At 33.4% G+C, this 19,442-nt stretch overlaps 2 protein-coding genes across 11 annotated transcripts in view; one reads left to right on the top strand and one right to left on the bottom strand.

The window, feature by feature from the left end:
* The window catches only part of adck1 (aarF domain containing kinase 1), a 267,173-nt gene that overhangs the window by 33,210 nt on the left and 214,521 nt on the right, over positions 1–19,442 (top strand).
* On the bottom strand, positions 11,073–15,166 carry LOC137488087 (uncharacterized). 3 transcript variants are annotated; one of them, XM_073928372.1, is made up of 4 exons: positions 13,832–15,166; positions 12,626–12,766; positions 11,895–12,487; positions 11,457–11,814 (listed from the first exon to the last, which is right to left on the bottom strand). In XM_073928372.1, exons 1-4 carry the CDS (start codon positions 14,136–14,138, stop codon positions 11,518–11,520), a joined length of 1,338 nt encoding a protein of 445 aa, XP_073784473.1. In that variant the 5' UTR covers positions 14,139–15,166; the 3' UTR covers positions 11,457–11,517. The 3 variants fall into 3 exon arrangements, with proteins under 3 accessions (XP_068070669.1, XP_073784473.1, XP_073784474.1); XM_068214568.2 differs by having other exon boundaries at positions 11,073–12,487; XM_073928373.1 differs by lacking the exon at positions 12,626–12,766 and having other exon boundaries at positions 11,482–12,487; positions 13,832–15,021.

Below are 19,442 nucleotides of genomic sequence, written 5' to 3'. Positions count from 1 at the left end.
GAACAGAATTGTACCACAAGAAACAAATTTGTACTATTGCAGTTTGTACCTTTAAGGACTTGATTTGTACCATGTGAAACCAAATGTAGCTTTTGATTTTTAAAACCTGCAAATACAATATTGAACCAATATTCACCAAAGGTACAAATCTGATCCACGAAGGTGCCCTTACAGTGACAAGACACTTTGTACCTTAACAGTGTCAAATGTGTTTCAAGAACTATTTAAAGGCATTTTGCTGTTTCCAAAATGTGTCGATTTATTTTCAGTAAATATGAAACATCAAATACATTTTTAAACAATGTTACAGTTTACAAAAAAAAAAAATATTTGTGTGTAAATGCACATGTTCAATTTACAATAAAGAATAACAAATACTTCAATATATATCAAAATAATTTCTTTGCTAAACATTTCACAACACCACTATATATGTATATTTCCATGTACAATATAAAACATTTTTTCTCCAATTTTCTCACCTTTGTAATCACTCAAAAGTTCATTTAATTTACTCAATTTTAAAATAGAAATAGGATTATGCAAAGGTATTGTAACGAGATATGCACAATGTTTGATTGGCTTTACAATACTAAAATATCTGCATGAACACTTTGCATATGCAGGACTTTTGTCAGCTCACGTGCGTAGTGGAAAGCAAATGCCAAAAGGTGTGGATATCCATAATGAAAACGTATTATCAGAAAATGCTTACCAAATGTTTAGTTTACAGTACATATCGTTTTGTTTTACCAGTTGTTTTGTATTAAACTTCTTAATTAATGTTTATGAGTTTCTAAACATATGCTTTTAAATGATGATTCGTGTTTTAATATGGAAATCATTCATAAAATCATTTTCCCTTTCCAGTCATATTTATTTTTATAGATAATGCAATACAGGAGGAATACATATGCACTTTTTTAATGAGAACAATTGTGTACCTTCATTTCTATTGTATCATAAAAAGTACAGAACAGTATCATAAGAGGTCTTTCTGTACTATATAAGATGGAACTTTTACAAAGGTACAAAACTGTTCCATAAGGAGCATTATTTTTCCCACCATGTATTTTTTTTGAGAGTGTAAACTAAAAATGTTACCATTTTTGTCAATTTAGGCATTTTGATTATTTAAAAATATGCTGTTAATTTACGCTCAATACATTGTACACTGCAATGTTTCCAACATTGATGATAATACATTTTTTCTGGTAACACTTCAGTTTAAGTTAAATTCTCACTCTTCACTATAGTGGCTTGTTATTACCTGATTGTTATTTAGATATTGACTGTTTAGTAATAATTAAAAATTACACATTTTGCATGATATTATTCTCTACACCCCTATAATACCTAAACCTAACCACTAATTATTATTAAACTACAGTAGGAGTTTTAGGCAAAATGCATAGTTAATAGTTTAATAATAGCAAGAATTGTACCTTAAAATAAAGTGTGGCCATGTTTTTAGAACAACTTTTGTAGGATTATGTGACACTAAAAACTTAAAACAAATTCAGCTTTGTAACAATAATACAAGCATTTTAAAATGCAAGTAGCGAACGGTTATTTTAAATTGTAAAGGTCTAAAATATAATATGTCATTTACAATAGTAATAATATCATACACTTTAAATAGGCAGGTATGTTTGTATACTGTATGTGTTATGCATTTATTGTTTTATACTTGTTATAAAAAAATAAAAGAAACAACTTTAGCCATTTCTTATACATGCAAGTGAAGCTTCAACCTTATCTTTCCTCTAAAGTCTAAAGTCTTTGCACCTATAGACTTGTAATATTCTATTTCCCAACATCACAACTGTACAATAAAGGAGCAGTGTTTAATGTTTGCTCTTAAGAATACATAAAAACACAATTTCAGTTTATGGAGGCATACATATTGCAAGATTGGATTCCATTTATTTTTCTTTTTAATTTTTTGATTAGTTTGTTTTGTATGGTTATTTTGTCTGTATTTAGAATAATTAGGTAAAAGGGAGGCGCTTAAAAATTTGTGTATATATATATTTTTTTCTTTGTAATTTGAGTTGTAATTCTCATTACATGCACTAGATGACAGCACTGGCTCTTTCTCATTGACATCTTGGAGTTTGTCTTTGCCACGCAAGTTATGTTGAAAGTGTGAAAAGAACAAACAGTTCTGAGGGGCATATGTAAATATGGGTATACATAACTCAAGTCCTTCAAGGCTTTTCTCACAGTGGCATTCTGGGTTAAAAAAAGCAGAAAAAAGTTGGAATCCCTCTGGGAATATGATGGGAGAAATTGAGGCGTTTAACATTTTCATTCAATCACGGCCAGAGTCTGTAGGAATGCTGACAGCCCCAATTCAAGCAGCCCACATAAATACTTAATTTTTCTGTCATGTTCACTATGCTGTCAGTCTAAGCTTGAGGTTTGGCAGCGTGCGGTGAAAACACAACTACTGCAGAAAAGCTGAAGCCCTCCCTTTACAGAAAAGAAAATGCATCTAATAATCGATATTTAATTGTGTTTATTACCCTCTATGCTCTCACTAATTAGCACAAAAACATTATTAATTAATTTGTACTTTGTTCATTTTGGCTAATTCCGTGCCTCTGCCTTTTGTGTTTAAAAAAATAAATATTATTTAGAGGATGTCAAGTGTGTTTCAAGACAGTTTATAACAGGATTGGAGGGATATTGATCATATAATTAGGTTTTTTTGGCAGAGCATGTACTATAAAGTTGAAGTCATAATTATTAGCCGTCCTGTTCATTTTCAAATATTTCCCAAATGATGTTAAACTAATCAAGCAATTTTTTCACAGTATTTCCTGTAATATTTTTTTCTTCTGGAGAAAGTCTTACATGTTTTATTTCAACTAGGATTAAAATTTTATTTTATTTGTTTAAAACCATTTTAAGGGCAATATTATTAGCCCTCTTAAACAATATATTTTTTCCATTGTCCACAGAACAAACCATCGTTAAACAATAATTAGCCAAATTACCCTAACTGGCATCATTAATCTAGTAAAGCCTTTAAATTGCACTTTAAGTTAAATACTAGTATCTTAAAAAATATAGTGTGACTTGTTACTTCATCTAAAGTGCAATAATTTTAGAGCGGCGGTCCAAAGTATATTTTTAAGGCTTGGTTGTGTTCATGGGGCGCAAAGCAATGTGTGCTCATGCTTCATTTGTGGAAAATCACGTTATTTTTTCATATAGCTTACTTTGATTTTATACTACTAAGCTAACATGAAAATGACTGTCATATTTTTCTAGTTCCTCTGAAAGCCCACCCTTAAAAGGCTCTGAATGGCCAGCTAATGTATTGTGATCTGATTCACGGATTAGCTCCACATCAACAGGAAGTGTCTCTGTTATAATCTCTTTCCATGCCCCTTCGCTGCACGGGGTGTATGCGCATGCTTTGAAGGTTTTATGACATCAATAACCCGGATATATATTTTTTTGTAGTCCCCAAACTTCGTTCACTGTATGCTTTGCTAAGCTAACTCTGTAAAAGCCAATGTCTCCCTTTGCATTGAACTATGAGCATCTTACATTCAGAGATGTTGTTTATGTTCACACAGCTACATTACACATCATCTAAAGTTTTAAAATGATATTGTAGTGGACCACCCCTTTAATAACTAATTTCCAATCAATTTCTTTTGTCTTCCATGAGGAAAGTACATAATATTTGACTAGTTTTAATTTTACTTGCAATCTAAAAGCTTAACTAGGTTAATTAGGTTGAATAGTTACATTAATTAGGCAAGTCATTGGACAACAGTGTTTTTTTTTTAAACAATTTAAAAAGACTAATAGAGGGACTAATAACATTGATTCTAATTCTAATAGTTTTTTTATTTAAAGTGCTTTTATTCAAGCCAAAACAATTAACATACTTTATTAAATTTGTTTATACTAATTTTAGAGAGCACAATAGCAGTATACATGTATGTTTTCATCATTGATATTGAATTATAATAACATATCACAATGATTTCTCAAGGATCATAAGGCGATTTGGCCTAAAATTAAAATCTCGATTAATTAAACATTTTGACTCAATTACGATTAATGAACTAATATTTAATTTATTTATTTTATGTTCTTGTGCACATAGTTCACTGACAAGTTTTGCATATTAAATATGCTCACATACAAGTAAGAGATATCTGAATGAAGGGTACATTACTTGATTTTAAAATAATTGAAGCAAACATACAGTATCTATTATCTATGATTATTTATTGAACATTAACCCTGAACAAACAAAATTAAAACACACATTGCCTAAAACGTGGCTCTCTGCCCTGCCTACCATCATCATCGATACTAAACCAACCAATCACAAAGCTTGCGCTACACATCGTTGTGAAGTGTACAGTATTTCTTTGAGAGGTGCTGCTCCAGACTGTATTTGTGCCCTTGGAAGAAGTATAATATCATATTATTATAATAAGTATAAATCATAATATAGTAAGTAATTCAGCCTTAACAAAGCGGGGTCACATGACTACACATATTAGGCAAAGTAATTGAAAAAATTGACCTGGAAAAATGAAATCGATTATAGATTCTTAATGTCGATTTCCTTTACTTTTCGATTAATTTCCCATCCCTAAAGGATCATATGACGTTTCATTCTGTAATTAAATTTAGCCATTATTTTGAACATTGTTGCTATGATCATTAGTCCCTCAACACATTTATTTTCCTTGTTTGTGTGCGTGTTGTGTGTAAAAATGCCTGCTTTGGCTGTTTATGGTCTGATGGATTTTGTTGCTTCACGTCTAAATGTTTATTGCTCCGTTCACCCCGAAAGCCACCATCCACGGCAGTTGTGTTGGATCCACGACTATCAGCTTGTCGTGTCATTGAACAATGTCCTCAAAATCTAAAGACGAACCAGCACTTTTATACGCCATATTTTGTTCTGATACAAATGATCCAGCTGGAGTTTCTGTGTTAATATCCTTGTTTATGCTTTGAGCTATTAGCCTGGTGTGCGCCACTGAAGATTGAGGGACCGTATGTGTGTGCGCAGAAGTGTGTGTTGAATTTCAAGGTCTGCTGGGTATTCATGGAGGTGAAGCCCACAGATGCTGGACGCCCTGATATCTTCTGTTTCCTGCTTCAGCAAGTCTACCACAGCCAGACTCTCGCTCTTATCGTCACCGGTTACCGTCCTGCATTTTGGAGATCCTCAAGCTAGTTCACTGCTTTAGAGCTCCAGCTGAAGATCATGCACTAAAGGGCTGTGAAGTGCTGGTGGAAGCACTGAACTTATGGCTGAATCTCGCCAAAGCATGCCCTGGTCTGGTCGGCGTGAAAATCAAATGGAAAAGTTTGAGGGTTTGTGAGATTTCTGAGAGAAGGTTTGCTTTTGTATTTTAATAGTATTGCAATCTGAAAGGGCAGCGTAGTCTTGTGATATATAAATGTGAATAATATTTTTTATTGGCAAAGGTTAATTTTTAGCAGTCATAACTGCAATCCCATAATTCTACTGAAATAAGATAATATGCTAAACGTTATTAATGATATGATAATTATATATTTTATTCTTGAAAACAGAGTTGTGCTGCTATTTTGTAAAAAATGTATTACAATATTTGTTCATGGAACTTTATATAGAATATAATATATGTAAAGTAATGTATATACTCTGCAGCATATATATATATATATATATATATATATATATATATATATATATATATATATATATATATATATATATATATATATATATATATATATATATTATGGGCGGAGCCGAACCCGAATACCGTATTTGGAAAGGCACGAATAGCGTGTTTTTACGAATACTTATTTCGAACAAATACTTGAAAAATTATTTGTATTCGGGAACAAGAAAAACATTATATCAAACAGCTGCGTTTCCTCATGAGACCGCAGTGCATGCCCACGTGAGTGAGTGAGTGAGTGAGAGAGTGAGTAAGACGGTGGGCGGAGTGGATGTAAAGGTGACTGGCACAGCTTCTCCAAACAGCAACAGAGAAGGCTCGGCTAAAAGTAAAAATACTTTACTGCATCGCTATTTTTGTTAAACAGATTTTTGTACCTTACCTGGGTTCCAGAGGCAGTTTATAAACTTGTAGCGGAGTTTGATCGGGATATTCCATTACGCTGCATTATTGACGTCTGCAATTTTATTATTATTAAAAAGCAGTTTTTAATAATAATAAAAAAAACTCAAGGTCAAAATTATTAGCCCCTTATATATAATTTATTATGAACCATTTTAAGGTCAAAATTATTAGCCCCTTTAAGCTATATTTTTTTGATTGTCTACAGAACAAACCATCGTTATACAATAACTTGCCTAATTACCCTAACCTTCCTAGTTACCCTAATTAACCTAGTAATGCCTTTAAATGTCACTTTAAGCTTTATAGAAGTGTCATGAAAAATAATTATGACTTCAACTGTGTATCAGGAATTTAAATATAAAAATTGGGTAACACTTAAGCGTAAGTACCAATTCTCCAAGTCTCACTATTAATAGTGGCTTATTACCCGCCTATTATAAAGATATTTGCTGTTTATTAGTAATTTTTTTTGCATGATCTCATTTTGTATTTTACCTCCCTAATCCTCCTACCCAATACCTAAACCTTACAATTACCTTAATAACTCATAAAAAGCAGCAAATTATGGATTATATTAGTTATTTATTTTATATCTGATCATTTGATTTGCCATTATATAAAAATGTTTGGCGTTTTTGTGTAGAGTTTGCACGTTCTGAATATAATTTCAAGCCGGTGTTTCCCAGTGTTGGGTTGCAGCTGGAAGGGCATCTGCTGCATAAAACATATGCTGGATAAGTTGGTGGTTCATTCTGCTGTGGCGACCCCTGATCCACTGAAAGGGACTAATCTGAAAAACAAAATGAATGAAAAAAATGTTGTAATTAAAAATTTTTTTGGTGATACTGTCAAAACAACTTTGAGTGATCTTTACAGAATACAAGACATCAATCTTTTTTTTTTTTTTTTGCCAAACGAAATGCAACATCTCTTTTTTTCTTTAAATAGCATTAACACAGAACGCATACATTATCTAGGCTGTTAACCCTGGTTAAGCTGTGGAAGCTGCTCTCTCATTGTGCATCAGGGATGATGATGATGATGAAGAGGTGATGGGCCTCTTTCTGTGTGGCTCTGCCCGGGGCCGGTTGTATGGGCTCTTGGCAGGGAGTCCTCACCGCACAGAGGGTGATCTCATTTTCCTAATGGGCTTTGTTGCTGTTTGTCGTTATTAACATTGGCGCCGCTCTCGGGGGGGTCTTGGAGAGACATCCAGTCACACACCAGCCTGTCCTGCTTTACATTTGACACCCATTATAACTTTGTTTTGATTAGAGCTAAGTGGACAATCTGTATAAATGGCTGTGCAGTTGTATTTATGCGGATGTATTCAAAAATGCAGTTGGTAAACACATTATGTGCTTGTTTAGCAACGTACAGCGCTCAGATGGCAGGTGGCATGTGTCTAATGATTCAGCTGTTTAGTTTACAAAGTTTTTTTTTTTTTTTTTTTTTGAAGGTAAGTCTGATTTGGATTGGAATATTTCAAAGGGTTAGTTCACCTCACAAGGGTGAGTGAAAATGGCTGTTTTTTCCAAACTCAGAATTAATCCATGTTCAAAACACAAATTATTATAGTTTTTTTTTTTTATTAAAGCTCAGATATAATTACCCAAAACTTTTTAAAACATTCAGAGAGAGATAAAAAAGGTACTAATTAGTTTAAGTACCAATTCTCACTATTGATTAGTGACCTGCCTATTATTAATATATTAGCTGTTTATTAGTAGGGTACCGGTGCCTGACCCGATACTTTTTTGCCGCAAAGTTATTTGACAAAATTATTTTAATCATTATAATTGAAAAATATAAATATATATTTAAAATAGGTTTAAAGTAAACATCAATTCATATTTTATATATTTGAATTGCATTCATATATTTCTTTTGAGCATATGTTTGTTAGCATGAATTTAAGATTTGCATTATGCTATTAACATTACATTAAATTGCCTTAATCTGAATAAGACAATGATATGTTTCAGGTGTTTACATGAACTGCTTTATGAACGTTACATTCATGATTCCCAGTTACATGTTATAGCACACAGATCCATTAACATCATTGCGTCACCAGCTTATAAATGTTTTCTCCGCAGTTTGTGTCTGTGGTCCTTTAAAATAATCAAAAATCACTGTTTACATGGTAGACTCTTGATCAGAGTATTGGTGTCCATGTAAATATACCCATACACTATGGACAGTTTAGCCTACCCAATTCACCTGTACCACATGTCCTTGGACTGCGGGGGAAACGCTTTGGAATGCAGGGAGAACATGCAAACTCCACACAGAAATGCCAGACGAGGCTCGAACCAGCAACCTTCTTGCTGTGAGGCGACAGCACTACCTACTGCGCCACCGCGTCGCCCCACCCTATTTATTAGTACTTTTAAAATACTTATTCTCCATGATCTTTTCATACGTCCCTAAACCTACTTTACTTAAACCTAACTATTAACTTGATAACCATTAATAATTGAAGTGTAACCGATCAGAGTTGATCTGTGGTCCTTGCAGATCACAACCCACAGTTCAGAACGCATGTGACCTGCGAATTAATAACTTTTTTGAACTTGTAGGTTAATCCAACATTTATAGCAATTGCAGAGAGATTGCCATTCAATTCACGTGTATGAAAGCATTTTGGTTCCCCTGTAAAATATAATAATGATGGAAAAAGTTGTGATCTGACCTAAATACTTTCTTAGATTATTATCTGGCACTGCTTGTTTACCCTGCATTAATGCTTTTAGTGTCTAGCTGCAAAATTAAACATTAGAAGATCGTGATATCAATTCAAACCTGCGCAACATGAATCATAATTGATAAAGATTTGCGAATGTTTATTAATCCTTTTAAAGCGCTGCAAATACGCGTTTGGTTGAGATAGATTCACTTTTTGCACTTTTTCAGTTACAAACAATTAAATGACAGAAGTACTGGAACAACAGTTTATAGTTCAGATTTAAACACTGATGTTTACTGTTTAGTGGAACTTGGTAAATGTTGTAGAAATTACATTGTGTAACCAATGGGTGGTGACAAACAACCGTCAAGATTATGTCACTGAATATGTTTTAAAAATGATTCACCTATAATGAAACGTGAAGTTTTATGTGTGAATTGTTGAATCATTGATTGAAAATATATGTTGTACAAGATGTTAGGTTTCTATATTTAGCATCAGTAGCAAAGATCATTTTTTGCATTGAACATTTCCTTTTTTTTCAGCAGGTTCTTTCTTGATTTTTTAATTTTTTTAGTAAAAATGCAGGTCCTAAGTTTTCTTTGTTAAAACCAATGCTTTTTGCAGTGAAATTTTTGTATAAATGGAAAGCAAATGACATTTTGTCTCCTCCCTTTTTTGCTGATCCGTAAAATGGTCCGATCCATGACTTAAAACCGTATTGTGATCCGAACTGTGAGATTTGTGATCTGTTACAACACTAATTAAAAAACAGCAAAATGGGAGTTTATTGTGCTGAAAGTCTTAGTTATGGTAAGAATATACCTTAAAATAAAGTGTGACCTGAAAATTAAATCCATATGAATCGAGCAGATTAAGTCTTTATTAAAAACGTGAGAACTTTATATAATGATTTATATTATGATAGATTTAATTAAAAATGTTATTCACATAAACACATTTACTATTCAGTAATAATTAAAAAGCATATTACATCGTTTACAGCATTCAATTTTAGTGCCAGGAGCTCAAAAATGCTTCCTTGATGTGTGAGGACCAATGCAATTCATTTTTGCACATCACAAGGCATGAGGTTTATTCTCAAACAGTAAGCAGGGTATTTCTCCCAGAATGATTAAAATATGCTTATTTGTCAAAGTCAGTGGAATGTGTTTGTGTATTAATAATATTATAACACTATATTTTATTCATGCATTATTTTTCCTTCTGCTTAGTCCCCTATTTATCAGGGATCGCCACAATGGCATGAACCGCCAACTATTCCAGCATATGTTTTATGCAGCGGATGCCCTTCTAGCCGCAACCCAGTACTGGGAAACATCCATACACTCTCGCATTCTCACACACACTCATGCCCTACAGCCAATTTAGTTCATCCAATTCACCTGTAGTGCATGTCTTTGGAATGGGGTAAACCTACTAGAACACAGGGAGAACATGCAAACACAGAAATGCCAACTGGCCCAGCTGAAACTCGAACCAGCGAGCTTCTTGTTATGTGGTGACAGTATTAACCACTTTTATTGTTATAAAATATTATAATAGTAATATATAATCATATATAATATTAATTTGTAATTGTTTGATCACATTGACTTGCAACATTGGCTTAAAGGCAGAACATTTATTAGATCAGTGGCAGATGGTTTATAAACAATGTTTTGGGAATTAGATTTGGTAGCCCAAAATGTACACACTTTAACTGCCAGTTTAGAGTGCCATGTAGACGAACTGCTCATGTACAGTAATAATTACAGTAGCATAATCATTTTGCCAAGGGTGATTAGTTTGGCATAAACTCCTTGATTTAAGCGTTTGGCTCAGATGTTATTTTCTGATCATCACTTAAAATGACCAACAATTTACCACTCATTTTCACACAACATCATTTTACCAACAAATTCACACAATTAAACCAACGTCAAATCACTGCTTTTATGTTTAAAGCTTTTAGCTGTGAGAACTTTTAAGAACAGAAGTTTTGTGGGTAACCTGGCCAATCTGGATTTTTGGACATTTCGAGTTTTGTTGTTACAACTGATCCAGAGTCTTGTGCACTTACACTTTGCTCTCCTTTATATTATTTACATTAAGACAAATATGTGACATTACAAATAACATTTTATAACATCAACATCGTCAGTTTGTTGGTTCTAAACAGAAACTTCAATGTAGCATCATGAAATTTAGCCACAGTTTCAACTTTCAACTAAACTTAACTGATCAATTATACTCGAATTACTAATTCTACAAATCTAATACCTTTAAGAAATAAATCCATTCACATTGAAACAATCATACTAACCATACCTGTTACAATTTAATAATAGTCGTAGAAACAGACTGGCCTGTGATTCTAGTTAAATGCTTTAATAGTCTTAACTTTTCAGGCTTTGTAAAGTAGGTGAATATTAAACACATTACCATATCGTCTTTTTTTAGGATAAAATGGGGAGAAAGCATGAAAATACAACAAAGTTTTTTGTAATAAAAGAAAAAAATTATCATTTTTGGGGAATAATTTTTTGTGGTTTGTTTTTAGAATCAAGGGAATAACTAGCAACACAACACCAGTCAAGTAATTCAACACTTTTGAAACAGACAATTGACCAAATAAACTCAACACACAGAAAAACAAACCTTTTTTTGTACAACAGACATTTATTTACATTATTTTACATCTCCTCATTCTCCACCACCAGAATAAAAGGTTACATGTTTTCCTGCTCTTAAAGCTGCCTCCGCATTGGAGCAGGTCTGGTGTGGGGCCATTGATGACTTCTGGCACTTCTGTGGGGATCTGGATTCCTCCACCACTTCTTCTCTGCATTCTCTTTCCTTATGTCTGTCTTTTCCTCCTCCTTTGTGGAATTTCCCCTTGGTCTCCTCCTTCTCTTCTTTTCTACTTTCTCTTTTTTCTCCTCCTCCTCCTCCTTCTTCTTCTCCTCCTCCTTCTTCTCCTCTTCTTTCATGTTGTGATTTCTCCGTCTCCTCCTCCTCCTCTTCTTTACCTTCTCTATGTTATCCTCCTCCTCCATTTCATCATCCTTTACTTTCTTAACCTCCATCTTCTCGTCCTCCTCCATTTTCACTATTAAAGTCTTTGTGCTGAATACCCTTCTGTTTACTGTTTTCTTTTGTTTTTCCTCCTCCTCTTCCAGCCTTATCTTTTCATTCTCCTCCTTAATTTTCAGACTTATAAACTTTGCCACTGTTATCTGTCTACTGATCTTTTCCTTGAGTCTCTTCTCCTCCTCCTTTTGTTTGTTCTGCAGCTTCTTAAGCTTGCTTATTTTTAAAACTACAAATTGATTTTTGCCCAGTTCAGGGATGTGGGGAACAGTAGCAATAGGTTTCGGCTTCCAGATCGGCCACTCAATCTCCTCCCGCCGCTCATCTCCCACCATTGTCCACCCTTCATCAGTCTTTTCCTCGCTTTTCTTTTTCTCCTCCTCCATCTTCATATTCTCCTCTTTTTCCATCCTCTCATTCTTTGTCATTTCCTCCTCCTTCTCTATCACCTCCACCTCTTCCATCATCTCCTCCACCTCTTCTATTAACTCCTCCTCCATCTTTTTTATCTCTTCCTCCTCCACCATCTCCTCATCTTCCTCTTTCACCATAGTCCTCTGCTCATAGATCTCATTTTCATGATCTGTTGAAAGAGAAATGTACACATTGTACACAGTCATTTTTAAGGAGACATTAAACTTCAGATCAGTCAAAGTAAAAATACAGTTTGTTTATAATATTTTAGTCTAAAAAATATGTAGATGCAAAAACAATCATTTACCATCAGAGCATGGTTCTGAGCTGAGAGTACTGAGCTGCTCTTTCCTTGCAGTGAAACAAAAGATTCTGCCGACAGCTCTGAAGAAAGAGGCAATCCTGCTTTTTTTCTTCTTCTTTTTCTTCTCCTTCACCTTCTCCCCATCTGTTATAAGAGAAAAGATTGCACATCTGTACACACTTTTCCACAATAATTTGAGGAATTTAAGAATATATATATATCTATTATGAACATTGACCAAAATCCAAGTCAAGTAAATATTTAGTTTTACTAAGAGATTGGAGATTAAAGTTGTATCAGAAAAGCTGAAAATGAGAAATGACATTAATTTACAGGATTGTTTTATTAAGATGCACTTTAAAGCAATAATAGCCCAATAATATTCAAGTGATTATTCACCATTTAATATTATTAAATATAGTAATATTTAAATTTCACTAATTCAGCATATACTGTTTCTGCTATGTCTTAACCGTGTACCACAGTGATTAGCCCACTGATAAAATAATAGCTGTGTCTCATTTCAGAGGCTGCATCATCCGGAGGATGCATTCGAAGTGAACTTCATCATCACAGTGTGGACAGTCTCATTTAAAAAAATTCAGTCTCCTTCAAAAGCATCCTCCAAATACGTCCTTTGTTTCCCAGGTATTAAAGAACACAACCTGTGTTCACAATATTCATTGCGTGCTAATAATGGCAGGACATGTTTAATAGAAATCTCCAGATTAAATGTATGAATTAGGTTTATTTTACTTGGATATCTAAACGCATGTTAAAAAACAAATAGAGTAGGAAATGTCTTACTAAAAAGTGATTATATAGACTGTTTACATTTTTATGTGTACATGTGTGGATCAAAGGAAATCTATTTCTAGTCATTACAAATGTTATTATTGCTGATTAACGGTTGCCTGTTGATGAGATCTGTCCTCTGTAGGCTAAATAGTCTCATTTCAAAACACTTGATTTGGCCAATATCATAAATATGAACTAATAATGCCTGTAGTTATTATAAACAAATAATTATCACATTTGCATCCTGCTATAGCCTCTTCAGGAAAACAGCAATTCAACCAGCTGTCTATTATACTGTACAAACATTTACACATTTAAATATTTACCCTCTGCCAACATTATTTTTTAATAGTAAGTATGTTTTGTTGGGAAAACCCTGAATATTCATATCACAATGTAAATATGACTCACTACTAGTGCTGTTTATAGGTGTTTCGAGCTGCACTTTTTTCTGGCTCTGGGAGTTCTCGCAGGCTTCGGGGAAGGAGGTCTTCTTGAGTTCTACTCTCACTCCGTCTTCCTCCATTTCAGCAACCGTTGTTGCAGGTTCGAGATCCAGTGTTGAAGATGTAGTATCTCTATCACACTGGTCGGCCATTAAATCAATTGGTAGAAGGTTTCGGGTATTCACCTTGAACCACTCAGATGTTCGGGGATTGCACTCGCTGGACAGCTGGAATACTGTGAGGATTTCGGTCTTGCACCGTGAATCACTCATTGAACAGAGATGTTTTATAGCTAAGACAGCGATAAAACACTGGAAAACACAAGTATTCAAAAACACTGCAAAGCCAAAAGACACAACCAGTTCACTGTCACTTCAACAAACCAACAAGAGCTTCTTTAGGATGCAAGAATTCTTGTACACTTTGCAACATTCCATTCTTATAGAACATGTTCTATCATCACTATGGTAACGAGGCATACACTAAAATGTTTTCTTTTGAAGTCAAATTACTGGGGAAATGTGCAAATGACATGAAAAAGAATAAAACTCGCAAAAATAATTGATTAAAGGCACAAAATCAATCTTAAATAAATAATTAATTAGAAATTGATATAACTGTAGACAAAAAAGCACAACAAATGAAACTCAAACCACAAAACACAAATTATTTTGACAGAAATAATTTATCATAAATTAATTTGAAATATTCTCCTTTAATGTGATCAATCCAGCAAGACATACTGCAAATATACATGCCATTACTATAAGAAAAAAATACTATATTCATTAGTGTTTTTCCACAATGTCATGTTTGAAAAGCAAAAACAACATGCAGAAAAACAAAAATCAAAAATATACGTAAAAGCATAATAATTTACTTTAATCCTGTAATATTCAATCCTTAATTTAGTTCAAGATTTTCTTTCTTTGAACAGATGATATATATGTTTTAAATAAATCAAAATTAACAAAATAATCTGGAATCAAGCTGTAAGGTGCAGAGCAAATGTGTGCAAAATGCAAGCAACTTTTAGGCTATTCCAAACGTGAATCAAAATATACATGATCAATAAAAGAATTACAAATTAAGATACAAATAAGTTATGACAGCAAAGCCAGAATATGTTTTAGATAATGCTAAACTAGCATGGCTTTTGTGAACATGTATCCTGGCATGCAGCTGACCTACAGTATATGCAAAAATGTTAATAATAAAAATAACAGGCAGAAAACGGGACGGCTGGTACATATTCTGTATGATCATATTCTACATTCCTAATCCTACCTAAAACCTAAACCTGGTTACTACGTTTACAAATGTTAATATCAGCAAATTAGGAGTTTATTGAGGCAAAAATCATATTTAATGCTCACATAAAGTGGCCAAAAATAATATACTTAAATTAACTTAAATTATATATAATATAGTTAAATTATACTCATATTTTTTTGTCAGTTATTTTTGCAAAAAAAAAAAAAAAAAACATTGCAAAATAACATTTATTTTTGATGACCCATTAAAAAGACCCAGCGCTACTGTATGTTGACATTTATAGATAAAATGTATACAGTATGTTTCAACTATAGGGTTTATAACACAGCTTGTGTTGAGTAATGTTTGTTGGCTTTGAGTTCTTTCAATGAGTCAGATTTTTGTTTTGTTCCAAACCCAGAATTAATCCATGTTCAAAACACAAATTATATATATATATATATATATATATATATATATATATATATATATATATATATATATATATATATATATATATATATATATATAATTTGTGTGTGAAATAAAATAAATAAAATGTCACAAAATTATATTGTAAGTCTTCTTAATATTGTGTTTTATAAAACACTTTTGTAACTTTAAAAACAGTAATAACTTGTCCAAGTGTCATAACTTGCAAGTAAAAAACATTTTGCCTTATTAATATACATTTAAGATATTAAAACAAGTACACAGTAAGCAATAAAATAAGAACAAATAAACAAATTAGGAATTAATGAATTAATACAGTCTGCATTACAATGATGACGGATTTACATTTTCTTGTGATAATTATCTTATCAATAGCGCACCATGATTATTTTACAAAAACAATATTTTGCTATTGTGAGTATAAACACATCAGAAATATGCACAAAAATAAAAATAGACTATAATTTCAAATGATGTCTCCCTTATCTGTATGATCAATAGATAATTTAACTAGAATTTAACTAGAAAAAACATTTTTGAGAAACTTTGCTAATTACCTAATTCACGAACTGAATAGTCAAAAACCACAGAACAACACTGCCTAGTGCCTAAACGTATTATTAATAAATGTAATATCACACAAATTAAGTTATAAGTCTTCTTATGATAATGTGTCTTGTAACAGGGTTTCTGTAGATATCATGTCAAATTTAAGACCATTACGTATTTAATTTAAGACCTATATCACAATATCAAAAACAAGCAAAAGAAAATGCAAAATCACAAAATTTGTAGTAAAATAAAATTATTTAAATTAACCAGTACTAAAGACAGGTTGAATGCACCATTACAGGAAAAACAAACAAACAGACAAACATCTTGAGGCTGATTTATACTTTCGCCTGACTCCGTATTGCACACCTCTGCTGACTGTGCGCGCACCTCACAAAATGGATGATGCTTTTATATACAGTACTTGATGAAATATACAGTATGATGAAACCCATCTTGAAGTCAGACGGATAAACAGAGAAGTAGAAAGTTTCCAGAACTACGTCATATCATTAATATTGTTCAAGATTTTAAAACAAATTATTTTGTATTATTTTTATAATTTATTGTGATTACAAAGTTGGACGACGGGGTGGCGGAGTGGGTAGCACTCTCGAGTCAAAGCAAAAACGATGCTGGTTCAAGCCTCGGCTGGGTCAGTTGGTGTTTCTGTGTGGAGTTTGCATGTTTTCCCCACGTTTTCATGGGTTTGCTCCGGATGCTCCAGTTTCCCCCACAGTCTCCAGTTTCCCCCACAATGTATGTGTGTTTTTCTTAGTGATGGGTTGCAGCTGAAAGGGCATCCGCTGTGGAAAACATGTGCTGGATAAGTTGGCGGTTCATTCCGCTGTGGTGACCCCAGATTAATAAAGGAACTTAGCCGAAAAGAAAATGAATGCATGAATGTAAAACTTTATAACCATTCAAGATTTTTTAATCAAACTTTGATGCATCAGTTGCTTTTGTTCATATCTCGGACAGTTCTACCTATTAAAGTTAAATATCAATGACAAGAGAAAATTGGTTACTCTACAATTATATTTTTTCATGGCAAGAAAAATAGCAGAAAAATGTTTTATTATTTTGCCCACTCTACAATTGACACATTATTGTCTGGCTAGTTTCTGTCCTCTACTTATAAGCTGAAAACGCAATAATGGTCCCACAATCCTGTCCATTATCACCAATAAAGCCTAGAAATTGTGCATAAGTGTACTGTAAACCGATAGATTAAAATATTATTTTCCAGTTATCAAATACATAATTTGTTACTTAATTTTAGTTTGTAGCTGTTACATTGTTTTAACTTCAAAAATATACATCAGTGTAAAACCTATAAATGAAAAACATCTTCTGTAATATTAAAACCACCTGGGTCTCCACTTTTGCCATGGCCTCTTTTATTGTTTTAACAAACTTATCCCTCAGGTTTTTCCAAATTTTACCAAAGCACTTTCCTCCTTTCCATGACAGTAAGGTTTTTTTGAGTCATTTAGATTCAAGAATGAATTGTGTTTCTCTCGTGACTGTGCGAGCAGTTTGCTGCAAAGCCAAGCTAATGTAGGCTTTAATAAAAAATAAAAAATAAAAAATGCAAATACGAATAACGAATGACAGCTTTAGAAAGGTCAAATCCTGGACATTTTAGGACATTTCGAAACCCGGCCAGACGATTTTTTAAGTCACAGTCTGCAGTGTGGGAGTGCTGACAGTTCACGGGTGCACAGAACGAAACAAGTAACGAGAGAGGATTTTCCACTACATCGATCGCGGATGTTTGGTTAAATTAGGTTGATACAAAACAGTGTAGAAGAATGATAATAACCGTAAAAAACCGTGTCACTAGATATACTTAGACGGCCCGCCCAAGTAAAGTATATGTTTATACTGAGTCAGACTAGTATAAACATCGATTAGCTGTCTTGTTTGTAATCTTTAAACCTGTAAAATAGGCTATCTTTGGCGGAGCACCTTCCATTTTTACATCACCGCATTATCTGATAGCCAAATAGCAAAAAAATTGTTCAAATGAATCTAATGAATCATTTAAAGTGGTTCTTCTCATAGATGTATACACTAGATATCGCATAAGGACCCTAAGCATGCGTCAATAGCGCCGCCATATTTGAACAGTGCTCCCAGGACAAATGTTATTCAACCGCACCAGTCAAGACAGTGTTATTACATAAAGATGCTGAACTTTAACGCTGTCTACGGGTGTAGTAACGAGCAAACAAAGAAAACAAAGCACAAAGGCAGAACATTTCATTGGTAAGATTCAGTTTTTTTTTACGTTTTTGTATGTCATGAACTTTTGTGCTAAACAGGTAACGTTATTGATGATAATACAGTCACTTACTGCATTCACTATAAGGCAAAACAGCACCAACTCACACTAAACACTCGGCTTATGCTAGTTTTGTTGAATAAATTAAGAAAACAATGCCAAGGAAATATGACAAGGACATGCTGCGGTGCCAGAAGGATAGTACATTTTCATACACACAGACACAAGCTTTTTGCCAGGAATGCCTGTGCGATCACTTATCCATCCATGTAGAAAAGTGGTGTAAAATTATAAGTTTCGTAATAAAAAAAAATGTAAAATTCCATACTGACCTCTGGGAAAACTCCCGATCATAAATATATGTGTAATTATCTGGCTCTGGAAGGCCACAGTCCTCCACTGCAGCTTGGTCCCGCGTTCATTTCAAAGGAGCGCTACGCTGTACTAAAATGGCGGCTCTATTGACGCATTTCCTCTAATTGACAACAACAGGGTAGGCGACATCTAATGTAAATATCTATGGGTTCTTCTGAACAAAATGATCCAGTCCAAATCCAGTTGATACTGCGCATGCGTGATTTAGAACTTTAGGTTTTGTTTTTAAACGCATAATATATAACAAATGGTGTGTATTTAACAAAAACAAGTTATTTTAAGTCCATTTAACTCAAGTCCAAGTCAAGTCGAGTCTTTTTTGTATATTTGTCAAGCAAGTCTTAAGTCCTAAATTTTGTGACTTAAGTCTGACTCGAGTCAAGTCATGTGACTCGAGTCCCCCATCTCTGCTATTCAGTAAAATCAAATTTGGTGCCAGGAGCTCAAAATTGCGATTCATTTTTGCACGTCACAAGGCATAAGGATTGTTCTCAAACGTTAATCAGGATATTTCTCCCAGAATGATTAAAATATTCTTATTTGTGTTCAGTAGATGAATCAAAGTCAGTGAAATGTGTTGGTGTAACCCCCATAAAAAGTCTTTATGGTATGTTATTTTTACAGTTACTCCCTCGTTTTAGGTTAATATTGCTTT

Source organism: Danio rerio, chromosome 17, assembly GCF_049306965.1.
Source record: "Danio rerio strain Tuebingen ecotype United States chromosome 17, GRCz12tu, whole genome shotgun sequence".
Classification (NCBI taxonomy): domain Eukaryota; kingdom Metazoa; phylum Chordata; class Actinopteri; order Cypriniformes; family Danionidae; genus Danio; species Danio rerio.
This window is presented reverse-complemented; position numbering and strand designations above follow the sequence as displayed.

Excerpts from the sequence above, each read along its gene's own strand:
- LOC137488087 (XM_068214568.2), bottom strand. The coding sequence starts at position 14,138 with ATGAGTGATTCACGGTGCAAGACCGAAATCCTCACAGTATTCCAGCTG. Across the intron at positions 12,767-13,831 it reads ACCTATAAACAGCACTAGTA|ATGGGGAGAAGGTGAAGGAG; the intron begins GTGAGTCATATT and ends CTCTTATAACAG. Across the intron at positions 12,488-12,625 it reads CTCAGAACCATGCTCTGATG|ATCATGAAAATGAGATCTAT; the intron begins GTAAATGATTGT and ends CTCTTTCAACAG.